This window comes from Mustela nigripes, chromosome 4 (genome assembly GCF_022355385.1).
Source record: "Mustela nigripes isolate SB6536 chromosome 4, MUSNIG.SB6536, whole genome shotgun sequence".
Classification (NCBI taxonomy): Eukaryota; Metazoa; Chordata; class Mammalia; order Carnivora; family Mustelidae; genus Mustela; species Mustela nigripes.
This window is the reverse complement of record NC_081560.1, coordinates 160866340-160886987: the sequence shown is the minus strand read 5'-3', so window position 1 is coordinate 160886987 and position 20648 is coordinate 160866340. Positions and strand designations below refer to the sequence as shown.

Sequence of the window (20648 nt, the reverse complement as noted above, 5' to 3'; positions counted from 1 at the left end):
ATTACATCTGACCAAAGGGCATGGCAAATTAAGACCGTTTAAGGCATGGTTGTGAGGATCAGAAAGGCTTACAGGAGCTGGCCATGCATTCCTCAGGCCCTCCTGCCATGCTGCCTGCTCTCAGCCCTGGCTCCAGCCAGCAAGACTCAGTTTTACTTGCTGGATTTTTGTTTGCTAGTTTCTGCTTTGGTTGTGTTTTGGTTTTGTTTTTTCGCTGGAGTGCTCTCCCCAGATGGAAGAGAGTCTGGGTCTCAGCTCAAATGCCATCCCTGGGCTCTCATCCCCCATTGCTCTTTCATAAAACTGTTCTGATTTCTTCAAAGTGCTTCATCCCTCTGTGGAATGATGTCATTGTTTATTGTTGATTTTTATGCTTTGCACGAGAACCATGAAGGCCCCATAAAGGCATGCCCTGGTTGTCCTGTCTTTAGGAGCCCAGCCCCGTGCGGCCCAAAGCAGACCCTCAGCCAGGATTTATTGAAGAGACTAGTAATAAAGCGATTTTTAGGATCTTTTGCTAGAGATTTTAAAATTATTATTATTAGAGTAAAGCAAAGCAGTTTCATGATAGATTTACCCACCTCTGGTGCGTCATAGCTGTAAATACAGGTGTATTAAAAGTGAGTAAATGGAGGGGATGCCCAGGTGGCTCAGTCAGTTAAGCATCTGCCTTGGCTCCTGTCGTGATCCTGGGGTCCTGAGATCAAACCCCATGTCAGGCTCCCTTCTAAGTGGGGAATCTGCTTCTCCCTTTCCCTCTGCTGCTACCCCTGTTTGTGTTCTTTAGCTCACATTCTCTCTCAAATAAAGTTTTTTTTTTTTTTAAACGAAATAAAAGTCAGTAAATGGAGAGTATAGGTTGCCTGGCAGGGTTACTTCAGTGTGTGATGTATATTAAAGCATTTGACACCAGACTGTCTGGAGAGAATCTCAACCTTTCTACCCAATGGCTGTGTGTGTCCAATGATATCTTAACTACCCTAAGCCTCAGTTACCCTGCATGTTAAATGGGAATGATACCTACCTCAAAGGGTTGGCTTGAGGATTAAATTGATTTACGTCTGTATAGTACCTGAAAATAATCAACACTTTAAAAATGGTAGTTATTCAGCATAGAGGTTCCTCAGAAAGTTGAAAATAGAGCTACTCTATGAGCCAGCAATTGCACTACTGGGTATTTACCCTAAAGATACAAATGTAGTGATCCGAAGGGGCACATGCACCCGAATGTTTATAGCAGCAATGTCCACAATAGCCAAACTATGGAAAGAATCTAGATGTCCATCAATAGATGAATGGATAAAGAAGAGGTGGTATATATATACAATGGAATACTATGCAGCCATCAAAAGAAATGAAATCTTGCCATTTGCAACGACCTGGATGGAACTAGAGGATATTATGCTGAGCGAAATAAGTCAATCAGAGAAAGACAATTATCATATGATCTACCTGATATGAAGAATTTGAGAGGCAACGTGGGGGGTTTGGGGGTTAGGGAAGGAAAAAAATGAAACAAGATGGGATAGGGAGGGAGACAAACCATAAGAGATTCTTAATCTCACAAAACAAACTGAGGTTTGCTGGGGGGAGGTGGGTAGGGAGAAGGTGGTTTGGGTTATGGACATTGGGGAAGGTGTGTGCTATGGTGAGTGCTGTGAAGTGTGTAAACCTGGCGATTCACAGACCTGTACCCCTGGGCTAATAATACATTATATGTTAATAAAAAATAAAAAAATTTTTAAAATCATAGTTATTCTTGTGTTTAAGAAAAGCAAGGACTACGTAATGTTAGATTCTATGAATGAGGGATAGAAGGAATAACTGATATCAAGTTTTGTCTATAAAACCATATTAATGAATATTAATTCATAGTCATTATGCATGAACATATATTCAAATGATCAGTATTGATATTTGGGACAAGGCTCTGTCCTCCTGGGCTTTGGAAGAGCCCATCTCTTTTTGCCTAGATGTCTTTGGATGTATATAGTTAATATTTCATTAATTATGGTGGAGGAGTGTTGTGTATACATCAATGTCTCGTATGATGCATATAATTAAGCTACTTTTTGTTGGGAGCGGAAGAAAATTGGGCTTTCCCAAAGAAAAGCAGCTTGCTCCCAAAGTTGCTAACAGATTGCTTCTTAATTGAACTTGGGAGGTGAATTATATGGTGAATTAGAAAAAAGAACAACTCTGAATTTAGTGAATTGTTCTATAAAGGAAACTGTGGGATTGAATTGCAAATGCTGGATAGAAACATTTCAGCCTGGCCCCATGCATCACGGGCCGTTGACCTCTGCTGTGTTTCAGTGAGAGCGTGAACAGCCCTGTAGCTCTCTTTTCAAGGCCTGGAGGGCATTCTTTCCCAGAGACCAGCTGTAAGCCTGGGTTTCTTATGCAAAGGAGACGTTTGAATAAGCCCCTGTGACTAATGAAATCTACAAGGTCTCTGCATATCCTCTCACCGAAGAGTAATTAACCAAAGATCAAATACGGGCGTATATATGTATTTTTTTTTTCAAATATTTTTTGTCTTGCAGTTACACCCAAGGAAAAATATAGCCCCACACCCTGAAATATGCTCCCTCCGCCCTTGTCCCCAATCTTTGTCTCAGGCAGGCTATATTTTTCTTCCTGTTCCATGGTGCCTGGGGCTGCTGTTCCAGCCACTGTCACACCTGCCTTACTCACTTGCTAGCTTTTACTGGAAGAGAGCAACATTTTTCATTGATACAGATGTGAGAAAGGAGTTTTGTTGTTGTTGTTGTTGTTTAGTGTTTGATGTGTTTCCAGCTCCACATCTTCATTCCTGGGGAGCTTGGGAAGGAAGAGTTTAGTTGTAAGAAAATTTAAGATAAGGCTTCCTCTTACAGGTTCTCTGAGTCGAGAATCACAAGCTTGGCTGTACCTTAGACTCCCCTCAGGAGCTTTTGAAAATCCTGAGGCCCAGCCCAGGCCCAGACTGATTCAATAAGAACCTCTGAATGGGTGGGTCCCGGTCTCCGGGCTGGTTTGTCTAAAAAGCTTCCCAGGTGATCCCAAATTGCAGTGAAGGTCGAGAACCATTGTCCCAAGAATATCTGCTTCCCTTTCTCCATAAAAGCTGATGAAAACCATTTGTTCCATCTGTTAGGCTGAGTTAGAAAAGATTGAGTTATCTTTTTAAGAACTGTCTACCTGACTCGTCCATCCGTCCATCAGTCCATTCATCCGTCCATCCCGTATTTTACTGAGTGTCTGCTATCTGCCAGGCGCAGTGTTCATTGTTGGACAAGACAAGGGCCCTTTCATCAAGATGCTAAAAACTAGAAACCAAACTGAAGGATCCTCTGAATGGACAGGAGAGGTCCACACCTTGCGGTTTGGGACGTGAATCAGCCCGAGCCCTGCACGAGCACACAGAGTGCTGCTAACCTGGGAGGAACTGTGGGACAGTGTCTTAGAGGAAGTGGTGTCCCTGCGGAAATTTAAAGCACCACTAGGATCCGGCCAGCGGAGAGGTGGGTGTGGCTGAGGAAAATAGAAATGAAGGTGCTATAGGTGAGAATGGGTGGCTGAATAGGACAGCAGGGAAGTAGCAGGAAGCCCCAGGGCACCAGGCAGGAGAGGCCTCAGGGAATTAGAACTCATCCCAAGGGCAGTGGGGAGCCTCAGGAAGGGTTTCATCAGGGAGAGCGACCCTGGCACCGCACTTGTTCTTTCTGGTCCCGAAGCTGAGTGGAAGGAGTAAAGATTTGGAGAGTCGGATAAGACACCCCCCACCCCCGCCTTCATCCATCTCCCTTGCAAACCATCTCTGTTCCCTCGAGACAGGCAAGTCGATTCACCTTTTGGAGCCTTGTGTCCTCCCTGGAAAATGCGGATGGTTATGGCTGTTTTGTCATTGTGTCTTTGTGAGGCGACAATCATTAAACACAATACAACGAGGGCATTTAGCCCTATTCTTAGTGCGTGTTCGGCTCCATCACTGGACTTGGTAAACACTGATCCTTTCCCCCCTCTAGCTACTAAGGGGCCCGTTCTTGCCTCAACATCAGAGCTCGAGCTCCTTTTATAGCTCTGAGCACCAGGGGGCCGAGTGGGTCAGAAGTCCTCCACCCCGGCCCTCCTCTGCCACAGCCTACAGCTAACCCTAAACCCAGGCTGTGCCCGGGGGTCCTTCAGCTTTCGTTCCTTCGCCTCCCTCCACCCCTTTCTCAGGGGCCAAGCACATCTAAACTGACCGACCTTCTCTGCGGGGCTGCTGCTGTGTGGAGTTTCCTTCCGAAAGCCAGCCTCTGAGTCCTCTCCTGTCCACTGCTAGTAACCCTGGTCACATTCAAACTGGTGCCGTTCCAGAGCCCTCTCGTGTTCTCTGGCTCCCGCCTGGATCCCTCGGAATAAAAGCCAAATCCTGGAAATGGCACCACACAAGCCAACCCTCCAGACTCTCCACTGCCCTCTGGCCACACTACCTACTACTGTCTCTCATCTGCTCCATTCCAGTCATACCTCCTCCCTACCACCAAGCCCGCACTCCCACCCCAGGGCCTTTGCACCCCTTGTTTTTCCCAGTTTGAAATGTTCTTCCCCAGTCTTCGGTAGACTCTCTCCTTCACACTCTCCAGGTTTCTGCTTTTCCGTCTCCCACGAAACAGCAACCCCTTAACCCTAGACTTCCCCTTTTCCCCCTCACCCTCATTTATTTTCTTTGTAGCGCCTCTCAGCAACTGACTTAAATATTTAGTCGCCTATTTGCTTATTGTTTTCTCCCCTCCCTTCCATCAGAATATAATTTCCATGAGGTCAGGGTAGAGTTTGTTCTGTGTTGTATCCTGAGCAGCAGAAACAGCATCTGGCCTGTAGCAGGTGTTGGATAAATATTTGTTGAATGAGTTAGTGCCTAAACAAACCCATTACCTCATTTGGTCTTCAAAACAAACAGCCCATTTGACAGATGAAAAATACAAACGCCCAAGGTCTTAGCCGCAGTTACGCAGCAGAGACGGAGCTTTTCCTGGAGCTCTGGCTTCAGGCTCCCCCTCGCTCCTCACATGCCACATTCCTCTGCCGGCCTGTGATTTTCACACCATCGGGATTTCCCCTGACCTTCAGCCCGAGAGGAAATGATACCGCAGCTGGAAGAATACCCAGAGGGCTGGGAGCTGGCAGCCAACCCCCCGGCAGCTGCAGGGAGTGTGTGAGCGGATTCCAAGTTGGCCAGAGAGGCCACAGAACGAGCAGGATGAAGGCCCGCAAAAATGTCAGCGTGCGCCTGGTCCGCCGCCAGGGTCGCCGGCAGGAGAGGAAAAGAGGCGGGCTGTGTGGTGGAGGCCCGGCTGCGGGGCCTCAGGGCCGGCTCCCAGGGTTGTGCTGGGCCAGGTCATTGGGTCACCTGTTTGGGACCTTACCTTGAGCATTGCTGGAAGCCTGTGGGCTGTGGAGCACAGGGAAGATCCTCAGGCTTCTGACCGGGAGACGGTGTCCTGAGCACGACCCTGGGCCACTCATTTTGTGACTTGATTTTCTCCTCTGTAAAATGGGGTTACACTCCCTCTGCCACAGAATGTTTAATGAGGGAGAAACAGCTCCATGAGCTGCAGATTTCTAAACAGACGCAAGAAATTATTTTTGTATAAGTTGATTATACTGTAGGTGCTTGGATGTGGTTTCATATGTACAATAGTCTCTTCTGGACATAGGCTCTGTCCTCAGATCTGCTCCCTGGTGTCACAGCCCACCCAGTTGTTCAACCCCCAAATGTGGGAGTCACTGGGGACCTCTCTCAGTCCCTCGTATCTAATCCATCAGGCTCCCTGCTTCCCTGCATGCAACTATATTCCTCATATCCCTGTGGATCTGGCCTCCCTCGCTGCCTGGTTCCCCCTTGCCTACCACCATGAGCCCTTCCGTGGGGCAAGCTCATTCCCAGTCCAGATTCTTTCCTGGTCCTGGCCCAGACCTCTGCGTCCATGGTCAGGGAAGGCCCCTTTTGAGCACTCTACCTTATCCTGCATCCAATCTGCAGATTTTCTGAACCCACAATGACTTTGTCCTTTTGTTCTCTTACCTTGCGTTTCTCGTCCCGCTGCCCATTTGACCCATCTGTCTTGTCTTAGCTCACTGCTGAGTCCCCCGGCTCCTGGAACCGCACTCAGGTCCAGCTCACCGTAGGTCTAACACTCATGGCTGGTTGACCGCCTTCCTGGTGGGGACAGATGTGAACCAGGTTTATACACAAGGGCTACTCGCAAATAAAGACAAGCATGCCTGTCCTTTGACTGAGGCCGTGTTTGCAGAGTCTGATATATAAAGTCAACAGAACAATTTCTAAAATGAGACTCACCCCAAAGAGAAAACCCAAATGCCTACTTAAGCCAAGGCAGTAGCTGACCACATCACGTATTTAAAAGCAGTTGCTCCTCGCTGCATTCAGAAGCTGGTGTCCTGTTTACATGCGATGCGGGCTTCCTAATTGGGGTAAGCGCAAGGAAGCTGACTTCCAGGTTGACTTTGGGATTTGCCTCCTAACTTTGTATATTTGACTCAAAGTACCCTTGAACTGACGGAGGAGAGTAATACATTTCTAACTGGTGAATTATGTGCGTGGTATGAAAAAGCGGGTTCTTTTCCGCCCTTGCATCTAGAACGGTGCCCCGCCCGTGATGGGCTCTCAATCAACCCGTGTTGTCAAATCTTTCCTGCTCTGCCAGGGATCCTGGTCATCCCCCAGGGGATCAAGTTTGCTCCCGAGCTCCTGGTGCTCCTACAAAGAAGGTTGATGCATCCTCACTTTTCTTTCTCGTTCCTTTAGGTGGACTAGAGGAACAGCCATTTGAGGGCTGGGAGAATGCAACAGCTGCCAACACCAGCAGTGAGGAAGCTAGCAAGGGTAATGTCAGGCCCTCCCAGGCCTTTGGGTCTTTTACTTATTTTTTTTTTCCCATTTCAGCTGTGATAAATTTCACATAATATAAAATTTCCATTTTAACCATTTTAATGTGGATAACTTAGTGACATTAAGTGCATTCACAGTGTTGTATGACCATCCCACTATTTCATTCCAGAAAAATTTTTGTTCCATAAAATTTTCATCACCCCAAAGGAGACCCCACAGCCACTAAGAAGTCACTCCCCTTTTCCCCCTGCCCCTGGCTTTGCAAACCTCTTAAAAAATTTTTTTACCTTTGTTGTGAGGTGTGCGTAACCTAACGTTAACTGTGGTCTAAAGTGTTTAGCTACCAAGCGGATTACCTTTGTTGTGAGGTGTACGTAACCTAACGTTAACTGTGGTCTAAAAATTTTTTTTATTTGAGAGTGAGCAGGCAGAGGGGCAGAAGGAGAGGGAAAAGCAGACTCTGCTGAGCAGGGAGTCCGATCCGGGGCTCGATCCCAGGACTCTGAGATCAGGACCTGAGTGGATGGCAGATGCTTCACCAACTGAACCACCCAGGTGCCCCAGCTTTGGGAACCTCTTATTCCACTTTTTACTTGCTATCTTAGTGGACTAGGAGCACCAAAGTCTCTGGGCACGGGGGAGTGTGTCCTTTTGTTGAGGACGGACTGGCTGAGGGTGGTGTTTGGCTACTTAGGGACGGAATGGTCTTCAGTCTGGCTTTGACCTTTCTCACCGCTGCTTAGCTTGTGAGTTGCAACCCCCAAGGGCTGACAGGAGGGATCATGGAGCTTTGGGGACTAGACATCTGAACAAGAACAAGAACAAGTGGGCGTGGGAGGCAAGGAGGGAAAATAAAGCTAGGATGGGAGCTGTGGAGAAGGTGTAGCTCAGAGACCTTGTGAGAGGCTGGGGGAGGGGGCTGGTGAGGTTGTGCCCGCCTGTGGGCAGGGACACTCATCAGCAGGTGCCTGCCTGGAAGTCTGTCTGTCTACATACTGACGCTCACACGTGTGCGCCTTCCTGGGATTGCGAGGAGGGCGTCTCACTGGAAGCATCTCCATGTGGAGGAGTTTTTCCCGCTCAGAAGCCATGCTGGCTGAGAGAAGCTGCTGGGTGGGCTTCTGTCTGGCCAGCACCCTGCAGGAATCAGGGCTTGCTGCTGCCGATGACGCTTCTTCTACATAAAATAAATGCAGGGCAGAGGGAATAAATTTTGTTTATTGAAGTAGAGTTGACACACAGTGTCAAAAGAAATAATTTCTAGAATCTTCTGATCTACAGTCAGATGGGTTATCCATCCCACCACTGGCCCTGTCAAAAGGAATAATTTTTACATGCCAGAATCCTTGTTTTCAAGGATGCCTATTTAGGGATAAAGTAGAAATCATTATTTGCTTTATGTTTTCGCTTTAATGAATGCTATTTTGTATTTTATACATACATATGCATATATATCATTTCACACAAATGCATACATGTAACGGTACCATCATATCCTTTCTTAATTTTTTTAAAAATTCGTTTCCCTTTGATTGGGCTACCTTCCTTCCTTCTCTTCCCCACATCTCGCTCCTCTGCCCTTCCCCAAGTAACCCCAGCCGATGGTTCTGTGGGCACCCTTCGTATTTTCCTCCATGCACGTGTGTTCACACAGACACTTCTGTAGGGATGTAAACACACATGCAAATATAAGCTTCATCGTTTTACAAAACGGGATCCTATTCGATACGTGCTTTTTATGAATCCTGCTTTTCTCACTCAGCAGTATGTCATGGGAAAATCCCTGAATAATGCACTGGTGATAGCTTCGGTTTATTCTTCTGAATATTTTGCAAAATATTCCTGGCGTGGATGGGCCATAATTGAGCCAATGGTTCCCTTATCTATTAACATTCACTCCCTGTCAAGTTTTTGCCATCACGAGCAATGCCACAGTAGACGTTCCCAAACCTAAATCCTACGCATTTGGGATGTTTTTAACAGGTGTTCCTGGAGTGGGCTTAAAGCTGCTCACATTTCCAGAGTGACTTGTGAGTGTGCCCCTCTTACCCCATCCTCTCCAGCACTACGTGCTCTCTGTTTTTGATAATGTAAATAGGAGTTTATTATTATTGAATTTGGATTTCCCTGCCTGCTGCTGACTCCCAGCCTCTTTTCCTGCCTTTGCCAGTGACATAGGGGTGCACTTCTGTGATCTGCCTCTTCCTGTCTTTGCCCATTTTTCTGTTGGGTTGCTGATCCTCCCCACTTACCAGTTTGGCCTCTTTCAGACAAAGGCAGATCCATCAGCTCCCACGTCGCACCCCCTCCTTTGTCAAATGTACATTTGTTTCTCCCTCTCATAGCATGTTGCTGGGACCGTGTGCAGGGCTTCCTTGAAAATCTGTGGTTTCCTGCTTTGCTTTTTCAAAGTATTTTGACTTGTGCTTTCTCAGATTCCCCAGACATCTCGTAATCTCCATGGCACTCTGATTTGGCCACGGATGACCAGCACGTTGTGCCGACAATGGAGCCTAGGAGGTGGGACCGAAACTAGAGGGGTTTGCTAGCACCGCAGTAATGTAGATGCCACACCTGATTTTTCCTTCCTAAGTGATTTATCGTTGCCTAAAACCATTCCTAATCTTAGTGACTTCAGACAGTGATTTGTTATCTTTCACGATCCTGTGGGTTGACTGGATTCCGTGGGGTGTTTCTTTGGCTGACATCAGCTGGGTCACTCACTTGACTGCATTCATCTAGCAGCTGGCCTGGGCTGGCCTGGGTGGTCCAAAAAAAAAGCTGTAGTCACATGGGCCTCCATGTGGCTCTTCTCGCCACATGGGTTTTCATCTAGCTGTCTAACTTGCCATTTTTTACAATATGGCGGCTAGCTTCTCAGAGGGAAGAGCCAGAAGCCACCAGTCTCTTTAAGGCCTGAACTCAAGAGTACCCAGAATGCTCCTTCTGCCATAGTCTATTGGTCAGACAAGCCAAAAGGGCTGCTCAGCTTCAAGAGGAAGAAAAGAGATTCCACCCCTTAATGCGAATAGCATCATGAGCTCATGGAGAGGAGAGCTGTGGCCATGCTTAGAGACCAACTCCAGCCTTCTCTCACTGCCTCTTACCTGCCCACCAGCAATGGACAGGGTCAGGGTTCGTAGTATTGCCTCCTTTGTTGGTGTAAAATGACCCAACCAAATAAACTTGGACCATCAGACGCACGTGGGTTTGTACTTCAGCTTAGCCACTTAGTAGTTAGGACCTCAGGTAAGTATTCACATGAGGTTTGGAGAGAATTAGAAATATTTATGCAAAGTGCATAGCCAGGTGTCTGGAATTTAAGAGGTACTCAGTGACTGTAGCTTCTCCACTTTTTCCTCTTTACCTCCACCTCCAAGAATAATGTTATGCAGCCCTGGAAGGACACCCTCCACCTCTGGACTGGGATTCCGCAGCTGTGCAGCAGCTGCACAGAAACACAATTAAGGGAGACCGGAAGGAATATGGCTGCCGCAGCTCATTACCATGCCGCCTCTGGTAGGTTGCCTTGTGCCTGGCACCTGCACAGAAACACGAGATCTCCTTGGGCTTTTTAAGGAGGACAGTGAAAGCACTGCCCTAGCCACCATGCCTCACATCCCTACAGTGGGCTAAATCCTAGTCTGCAGACCATCCAGTGACCCCGGTTTTTTTTGAAAGAGAGTCAAGGCTAGGCCAAGTTTCTCCACACCATATTGCAGCAGCAGACAGACACATCTTTAAGCATCTCGGGCAAGCCTGATGGGGAAGGAGACCCTTGGCACCCTCAGAGGTGAGCCGCAGGCAGGCCGTTCTAGCCTGTCCCTCCAGCCTTCCCTCCATCCGATCCATCTCTCCAGGGCCCTGTCAGGCGCCAGCGTGGGTGCTGCTTGTTTTGTTTGAATTAAAGATAAGACAAGTTGTGTCAATCTCAGATTCCCCTTTCATCACAACCTGACCCCCTCCCAACACCCCCAGAAAAAGAGACCGCCCAAGCAGGAGAAAGGATCTGAGGGAAGCCCCCCTCCCCACCACGGCCCCCTGGCTTCAGCAGCAGGCTTATTTCCTGGCATTATGTGGCTCCCCTCAGCCCTGACGGCAGGGATTTGTGCTCCCAGCTCTGGGAAGGGCGGGAAGGTGGGGGGCGGCTCAGAGAATTGCTCACTCAGCATCCCCCTGGCAGACTGTTTGGTCCGAGGAGTCTCCCTCCCCTGGAGATGAGCGCTCAGCCTGCATTTCAGGGCTGCTAATGGGATTAATGAAATGGAGTGTGTAACTGCTCCTCCAATGAAGCTGTTGACTGTTACGATAGAGCCCGATTTCCAGAACCATCTTCATAGATGAGAATGGACCTTTCACTCCCAGTAACAGTTCCTAAGGGCTTTGTGCTGCAGGAAATCACAGTGGAATCTTGTTTGCACTGTTGGCACTTACAAAGCACTGCCCAGCACGCAAACCCCTGAATGTCACTAATGTCAGTAATGGGTGTTACCACTGAACCTAATTTTAGGCATTCTTTCTAGCCCGTCCCCAAATGCAGACCTGGCTAGCGATTACTGAAGCTCGCTTGGAACCCTCACCATGGCAGGCATTTGACATTCATTACCTGGTTCAGTGCCCACAACACCAGCATGCGGCAGGAAGGAAGATTCCGAAGGCAAGAAGAGTGCCTTATCCAAGGCCACACAAGTAGCAAATGGCAGCATTTATCTTGAACCTAAGTCTCTTCAGACCCTAAACAATCCCCTGCTCTTAACCTTATCTATGGTTCTCAAACGTCCCTGTGCTTTGGAACTACCTGGGAGCTTTAAAAACTATCATGCCTGGGTTCCACTCTTGTTTGATTGAGTGGCAATCTCGGGGTAGGGGGCGGACACCAGAATTTTTTAAAAGCTCCCCAGCCGATTCACATGTGCAGCCAGGTTCGAAAACTGTCATGGGGAATAATTCAGTCTCCACTTTCACGGAGGGCCTCCTCAGGGAGGAGGAGCCTCTCCAGGTTTGCAGGCCAGCTGCTATGTTGCCCACCACCCTGGGGTGGGAGGTGTTGTGGACGGCTGGACTCTCAGGATGTTTGCTCCCAGTGTGGGGCTGACCAGTCAAATCATGGAAAATTCCCAGTGCCTCACTTGAGAAGGCTGGGGTGGGCCTGGTTCTGTTTATGACACGCCTGTGCCTTCTGCTGGAGATGGAACCTTGAAGAGCTGTGGCCGCAGAGGACAGGGTCTGCTCCCCGAGCCAGAGAATTTAAATGGACTTTATCCCCCAGCACCCCCTGCCTTCCCCCCGCAGCGTGTTAAATCCTTTCAGATGCCCCTGAGCTCCTCTTCAAATGTAGGACTCTTGGCCATAATCAATAATTACATCCTTCTCTGTGGACTCTGATTCCAGATAGTAGTAATCCAAGAAAATCCAATAATGACAGTTGCATTAAGATCCTTCTTCCAGGCTCAGCAGAACATCTGTTTAGACATATTTTTAATCGGCAAATGCTTCCTGTGTTGAGTCCTCGGCAAATTAAATTTCTCACTGGACCGAGGGGGAAGCTGTCATTCAATAACCCATCTCTGGAAATTACAGCCCCGTCTCCTTCCAGGTGCACTTCAGATTTTCCCACGCTGACTCGGCCGCAGCCCAGCCCTTGCCAGAGCGGCCCACGTGCGGACGCAGCCCAGCTTGTCTGAGAAACATGGGCTGTCTCAGCACTGGTCCCTCGACTAGGGGACTATTTCTGCCCATTCTCCAAAGGAGAGTTGGCGGCAGAAGAAAATTAAGAGACTTGTTGAAAACCCTCTGGGAAATGAATAATAAACTTCCACTTGCTACATCGCTGCCTGTGATTACTTCAGACATGATGATTCTCAGGGTTTAAACATTAAGGGCCTTAGGGCTGCCAACATTTTGGAGGCGTTTCCGCCACGGAATTGTTTGGACTGTTGGGCTGTTTATTTTTAGAATAACTCTTCCATTCTTTAATTAATTCATTCAGACTGCAAAAGCAGTGCATACTTACCAGCAAGTAGGCGCTGTTCTGGGTGTGCCTGGAGTACTGAGCAGGCCTGCCGGGATGGGTGCCCTCCCTGGGGAGCTTCCCTGCCGATGGGGGCAACTCACATTTGAATGCATTTGGATGCAATTTGTTGTCTGGCGTTGGCATAGCTGCAAAGGCCCAGCAGGTAATGTGGCGGGGGTGTGTGTGGGCTATATAGGACAATGGGAAGTGGGGGAGAGGCTCCCACAACCAGGACAACATATGCTGTACCTATGGTGAGCAGGTACTACTGAACTCGAAGGGGTTGTAAATGATGGAGGGAACGTGGGCCCAGTGTTGCCACATCTTTCTGTCTTTAAAGAAAAACTAGAAAATCTGGATCCTGATGTGAAATCCCTTGATTTGTAAAAGTTGGCTTCTAAAGTGATATTAAAACAACAACAACAACAAAAAAAAAACCCATATTGTGGGCCAAAAGTGTCCAGGCCAACCAAAGCACATCTGTGGGTTGGGTTTATCCCAAAAGTTGCAAGTGTATGACTTCTGATCTAGAAATTTTACCAGTAAAACAATTATTTTCATGTTTAAAAGGTATTACATGACAGGCTTCTTGTTCGTATGACCAATTGAATTAGTAGGAACCCCCATACAAAAACAGAACTGCTGAAAATAATATATAACCTTCCCAACATCCCAAATAAAAGATACAGAGTTAAGAACAAAGGATAGAAAGAGAAATTTCCATGATTAGAAGAGAAGAGGGAACACAAATCCACAGAATTAAGCTTCAGATGGTGGCAAGAATGTGTAGAGGGCATTCAAATTGGGCTAAGATTTGGGGGACGGGGGCTGGTGTCTTCATGCCTATAAATATAGGAGAGATGGCCTTGGTCCATGTGAAGCATGAGATATTGCATAAAATGAACACCCTCAAAGGGCTTCATACTCATTAAAAAAGAGAGAGAGAGTAAAAAAAATATTCTGCCCAATGGTTAAGAGGAGTGGCAAGAAATCTTGTTCTCTTTCCTAGGCTCTAAGTGTGGGTAAAAATATATCATCTATGAGAAACTGAATCTGAAATCCTGTTCCCCATGTTGGTATAAGTTCTCAAATTACATTTCCTAAATATGGAAACCCTAAACTTAGAAATAACATAAAAACTGATCTAGGACCCTAAAATCCCCACAGCACCAAAAAAAAAAAAAAAAAAAAAAAAAAAGGCTCACAGTCATAATTGATGGCATATGGGGCTCTTTTAGAAAGGAATGATCTCCCCTAAAAATGAGATTTAAATAAAAACATTAGGAACACAAAAAGTTAATCCATTGAGGAGAATCAGCAGAGACAATAAATTGGAGAATTGGTACCCAGAGATATAAGAATAATAGGACAATCTAAAGGAGTAAATAAGTATATATAACAAAGGAACCAATGGAAGAATTTGAAACTATAGTAGAGAGGAAAAAAGAATTGACAGATTTAGAAGCCATTAGGGCTTTTAGAAATGATAAATATATTGTTGAAACTGAAATTGGATAGTATATTGAACACAAATTAAGAGAGAATTAGTGAAGTAGAAAATAGATCTGAGGAAACCACACAAATTTCACCATTGAGAGACAAAGAAAATATGGAAGAAGGGAAAGAGACACAATGGGTAAAGTGAGACTGTTAAGCACATAATCAGTAGAAATCCTTGAAAATGAGAGAAATTTCATAGGGATACTGGGAAAGAAGAGGCAGTGGTCAAACAGATGAGGAGTTAGAATTTTCCACGGTTGAAGGAAGAATTGTACTGGGTCTCAAGCAGAGAATTCATATAAATCCATATTTAGACAATTATAATCATGCTGAGAAAGACAAAAAACAAAAGGAGAACAGAACAAAAGATAAGACTGATAACAGGTGAAGGAATGACCATCAAACTATAAGGATATCTCCTGTTGTTAATAATGAAGACTGAAGTATACTGGAATACTGTCTTTGAAGAAAAACATCTGTCAACCTGGGATTTTGTACATTCCCAGCTAGACTTAATTTCTAGAGTGTGGATAAAATAAACTGAGTGAAGATTAAATAGATTGAGGATAAAATAAACTGAGAGTTTATTGTCATCATCAAAGAATAATAAAGAATGCATTTCTAGGAAGGAGATTTGGAATGCAAGAAGTAGCAGTAAGCAAGGAAATGGTAAATATGAAGGCAGATATAAATCTGTCTTAAAAACAAATCATTGGTAAATAGCAATTTATTTGGGATCTTAAAAGCAAGTAAACAGTAATGTGAAACAGCAAAAGGTCTCTTTGTGAATTAAAATGCCTTGAGATCCTTGTATTCTCAGAATGAGAATGGAGATTCTGATTTCTTCAGGTCTATCTTGTAGTTTGTGAATTCTTTGTACTTTCTTAAGTCCAGTTTGAATGTTAAAAATTAGAATCAATGCTAAAGACTAGAAAGGAGATAATGGAAATAAAAACTAAATACGGAAAATATCTTATTCCTACAAAAGCAGTCAAGGAGAAACAAAAGAAGCAAAGAAAAAAAATAGCAAATAATGCACACACACACACGAGGAAGGAAATAATGCCAGGTATGTCAGTTATAAAATAACTATAATTCACCTGTTAAAAGAGAGATTCTTGGATTGAACAACAAGAAAAAAATGTAGATATTTGGTGTTCATAACAGATATACTTAAAATGTAATTATAATTATATGCAAAAATCCTCAACAAAATATCAAATCAAAACCATCCACATGTAAAAAATAATTATACACCATGATCAAGTGGAATTTATTCCAGATATGCAAGGCTGGTTTGACATTTGAAAATCAATCAGTGTAACCTTACCATATCAATAAACTAAAAAAGAAAAATCCCATGATCACATCAACTGAGCATTTAAATGAAAAAAAAAAAAAGCATTTAACAAAATCTAACATTTATAATAAAAACACAGCAAGTTAGGAATAGAGAGAAATAATCTTAACTTGATAATGAGCATCTGCCTAAAACCTATAGCTGGGCACCTAGGTGGCTCAGTTGGTTAACCATCTGCCTTCAGCTCACATCATGATCCCAGAGTCCCGGAATCAAGTTCCACACCACACTCCCTGTTCAGTGGGTAGTCTGCTTATGTTCTCTTTCACTTGCTCTCTCTTTCAAATAAATAAGATCTTAAAAATAAATAAATAAAAACAAACAAAACAAAGCAAAAACCTACAGCTTACATCTTACTTAATAGTGAAAGACTGACTACTTCCCCTAAAACCAGGAACAAGGCAAAGACGTCTGCTGTCATACTCTTATTCAACATAGTTTTGGAAGTTACAGACACTGCATTGACACAAGAAAGATAAATTAAAGGCATGAAAATCAGAACGGAAAAAATAAAACTGTTTCTATTTCCAAATGACTTGTTTGCTATGTAGATGATCCTAATGAATCTAAAAAACAACAACAACAACAACAACAACAACAAACAAAACAAAACTTAGGGCGCCTGGATGGTTCAGTGGATTAAGCCACTGCCTTAGGCTCAGGTCATGATCTCAGGGTCCTGGGATTGAGTCCCGCATAGGGCTCTCTGCTCAGCAGGGAGCCTGCTTCCCTCTCTCTCTCTCTGCCTGCCTCTCTGCCTACTGTGACCTCTGTCAAATAAATAAATAAAATCTTAAAACAAAAACAAAACAAAACAAAAAAACCTTAGAACTAGTAAGTGAATTTAGCATGGCAGATACAAGGCCCAAACCCCCAAATTGCTTACATTTCTATATACTAAGAATAATTATGCATAAATAAAAATTTAAAACACAATACAATTTATAAGTACCCAAAGAAAATGAAATTCCTATACATTTTTAAAAAACATGTACAATATTTATATACTAAAAATCACACAAGACTGATGAAAGAAATCAAGAAAGACCTACATGAATGCAGAGACATAGTATGTCCAGGGATTGGAAGACTGAGTATGGTAAAGATAAAGTTATCTCCAAACTGATCTATTGTTTTAATGTAATTCCTATCAAAATCCCAGCATGTTTTTTTTGTAGGCAGAGACAACTTTATTCTAAAATCTATATGGACAGCCATAGACTCTATATGGAAACATAACTAAAACAGTCATAGAAAAGAAGTCTAAAATGGGAGTAATCCCTCTCCCAGTTACTAAGGCTTACTATATAACTGCAGTAATCAAGACCATGTCCTCTTAGCAGAGGGATAAACACATAGTTCAATGGAACACAATACAGAACCCAGAAATCAACTCATTTACCATTTACCATCAACTACCAATCCAGCAATTCCACTATTTATCTCAGAGAAATAAAAGTTTATTTCCACACAAAATCTTGTATATGAATGTTCATAGCAGCTTTATTTGTAATACCAGGAAACAGCCCAGATATCCTTTCGCAGGTGAATGGTTAAAACAAGTGGTGGTACCTGAATACCATGGAATATGACTCAGCAATAGAAGGAAACTATTGATACATAAAACAACCCTGATGAATCTCCAAGGAATTGTGCCAAATAAGAAAAGCCAATTCCCAAAGGTGATACACTGTTAAATTCCATTTATGTAATATTCTTCAAATGAAAAATTTTCTAAATGGAGAACAGACTAGTGGTTGAGAGTTTAGGGATGGAGGAGAGGAGAGGGGCAGGGATGTAGAGAGGAGAGGGGCAAGGATGTGGATAGGATTATAAAATGCCAACATGAAGGATTCTTATGGTAATGCAACTGGTCAGTATCTTGAAAGTGTGGTAAACAAACCAATACATGTGATAAAATTCCATACAACTACACACACACACACACACACACACACACACACACAAGTATACATGATGCTGGGGAAATCTGAATGCAATCAGTGGAGTACAGTAATGTCCATATCCCAGTTGTGATATTGTACTATAGTTTTATAAAATGTTACTATTGGGAGAAATGGAGTACAGGGTACACAAAATCTCTCTATTATTTCTTACAACTGCATGTGAATCTATAAGTATATCAATAAAAATTTCAATTTACAAAAACTATTTCATATATAATTAAAAAATTGAATCTCAACCATAAGACCATTGCAAAGTTTGTGTTATTATTGTGGGAAATGTAATTTACTCACAGAATAATGCCTGTTGAATGACTCATTTAAAAAAACATAATTACATAAAAAGATCAAAAATAAATGAGTGGGAAAAAGCTCTATGAGGCAAACAGTAATCAAAATTTAACTGACATAGTAATATTCATATCAGCCAAAATAATCTTTATTATGGATAAACACTGTTACAGATAAAGAGGGTCATTAATGATGAAAGAAATAATTTACTGGGAACATTTAAATAATTCAACTGGGAACATTTAACAGTCCTTCACTTGTATTACTTAAACAACATAGCCTTGAACAATGCAAAACAGAAATTAAGAATAAAGGAGAAAATGGCAGTCCACAATGTTAGTTGTCAGGGTTGTTTAAGGCACTTTTCTCAGTAACTGATACACCAAGGAGCCAAAATAGTTGTAAGTAGAATATGTGAATAACATATGTAGCATCCTTTAACCATCAATTATAGAAATGAATACACATTATCCAAGGACATTTGGGACATTTATAAAAACCAATCACGTACTGGGCTGCAAACGAAGATTCAGAATACCAAAGAATTGATACCTTGGAGCATAGGCTAGTCATCTACAGCCAGGAGGCCAAATCCAACCTACCATCTGTTTTTGCAAATAAGCTGTTATTGGAACACAGCCATACCCAATCATTTACATATTGTTTATGGCTGCTGTCACACTACAGTGGCAGAGCTGGTTGGTTGCAACAGAGAACGTATTAACTACAAAACTTCAAATATTTACTATTGTTCTTTTTCAGAAAAAGTTTGCTGACCCCCACCGTGGAGAATGGGTCCTTGGAACACAAAGCAATGTTAGAAATCAGTAACACCCACAGAGAAACAAATATTTAGGAATTTTGAAAATCACACTTTTAAATAACTAAAAGATCAAAGAAGAAAGTCTAAATGGAGCTATCAGAATATATCAATGTCTAACATTGATATATACATGTCAAATGATAGAATGCTGCTAAAGAGGAACTCAGAGAAATTTTAGCCTAAAAATATCAACAGTAGAATATAAGAAAAATTGAAAATTATGTGCCGAATGTTCAACTCAAGAAGCCAGAAGAGGATGGCTAACTGATTTGTTACAAGAGTGCCAAGACAGTTCTATGGGGGAAAAACTAATCTTTTCAACAAATGATGCTGGAAACACTAGATATTCACAGGCAAAAGAATAAAACTAGACCCCTACCTCACACCATATATAAAAATTAACTCAAAATGATTAAAGACTTAAATATAAGCACCAAAACTATAGAACTGTAGATATAAATAGATATAACATAGTTATAAACATAGATATAAATCTCTGTGAGGTTGGATTAGGCTGTAATTTCTAAAATATGGCACAAAAACCATAAGAAACAAAAATGGATAAATTGGACTTTATCAAAATGTAAAACTTTTATGGTTCCAAGAATACTATTGTAAAAATGAAAAGATAACCTACAGAATAAGAGAAAATATTTGTAAGTCATATGTCTGATAAGGGTCCGGTGTCCAGAATATACAAAGAATAATTATAACAGTAAAAAGATAACCCAATTAAGAAATAGGCAGAGGATTTGAATACACATTTCTTCAAAGAAGATATGCAAATGACTCATAAGAACATAAAGAGATGTTTGGCATCAGTAGTCACTAGGAAAATGCAAATCAAAAGCACACTGAGATGCCAGTTCACCCATTAGGATGGCTATAATCAACAAGCTTGACAATAACAAGTGTTGACAAGTATATGGAGACATTGGAACCCTGATGCATTGCTGATGGGAATGTAAATGATGCTTTGGAGAGCAGCCTGCTAGTTCTTCAAAAGGTTGTTAAATGTAAAGTTCTTGAATGACCCAACAATTCCAGTCTGTGGTGCATACCCAGGAGAACAGGAAACATATGTTCACACACAAATGTATACATTAATGCCCATACTAGTATTATTCGTGATAGCCAAAAAGCAGAAACAACCCAAATGTCCATCATCTGAGAAATGGATAAACAAAATGTGGTAGATACATGCAATGGAATATTATCCAGCCATAAAATATAATAATGTACTAATACATGGTATGATACCAATGAACCTTGAAAACATGCTAAGGAAAAGAAACCAGACACAAAATACCACATATCAGCTGATTCCATTTGTGTGAGATGTCCAGAATAGGCGCATCCGCAGAAACAGAAAGTAGATGACTAATGGCCAAGGACTGGGGCAGGGGCTAGAAATGGGAAGTGACTGCTAATGTGTTTCTTTTTGGGGCGATGAAAATGTTGTGGAGTTCTGTAGTGCTGATGGTTGCACAACTTTGTGAATATACTAAAAACCACTAAATTGTATACTTTAAAAGAATGTCTATTACGGTGTGTGAGTTATATCTCCAGTTTTTTTAAAAAGAAAAGGAGATAGAAAGGAAAGATTGGAATAAAATAAGTGCAAATGGAAGGAAGTAATAAAAGAAATAAAATTAATGAATAATAAAAAATGAAATGGATAAAAAAAATCAAAAGCTGATTTTGAGGGAAAAGATACAGAAACTGAAGAGAAAATGTTCCAAGTGAGAATAATGAGGGAATCTACATAAGTAGGCTGAAAACAAAACTTATGTTGTCTGAGTGATGGACAAAAT

The 20648-nt window shown here is 43.0% G+C and overlaps 1 protein-coding gene across 1 annotated transcript in view; it reads left to right on the top strand.

Annotated features, from left to right (window-relative positions):
* TLL2 (tolloid like 2) overlaps nt 1-20648 on the top strand; it is a 118231-nt gene that overhangs the window by 39768 nt on the left and 57815 nt on the right. The window contains exon 3 of the mRNA XM_059395909.1: nt 6800-6877. Within this exon, the coding sequence (XP_059251892.1) occupies nt 6800-6877 (78 nt within the window). The remainder of the gene's footprint in view (nt 1-6799; nt 6878-20648) is intronic.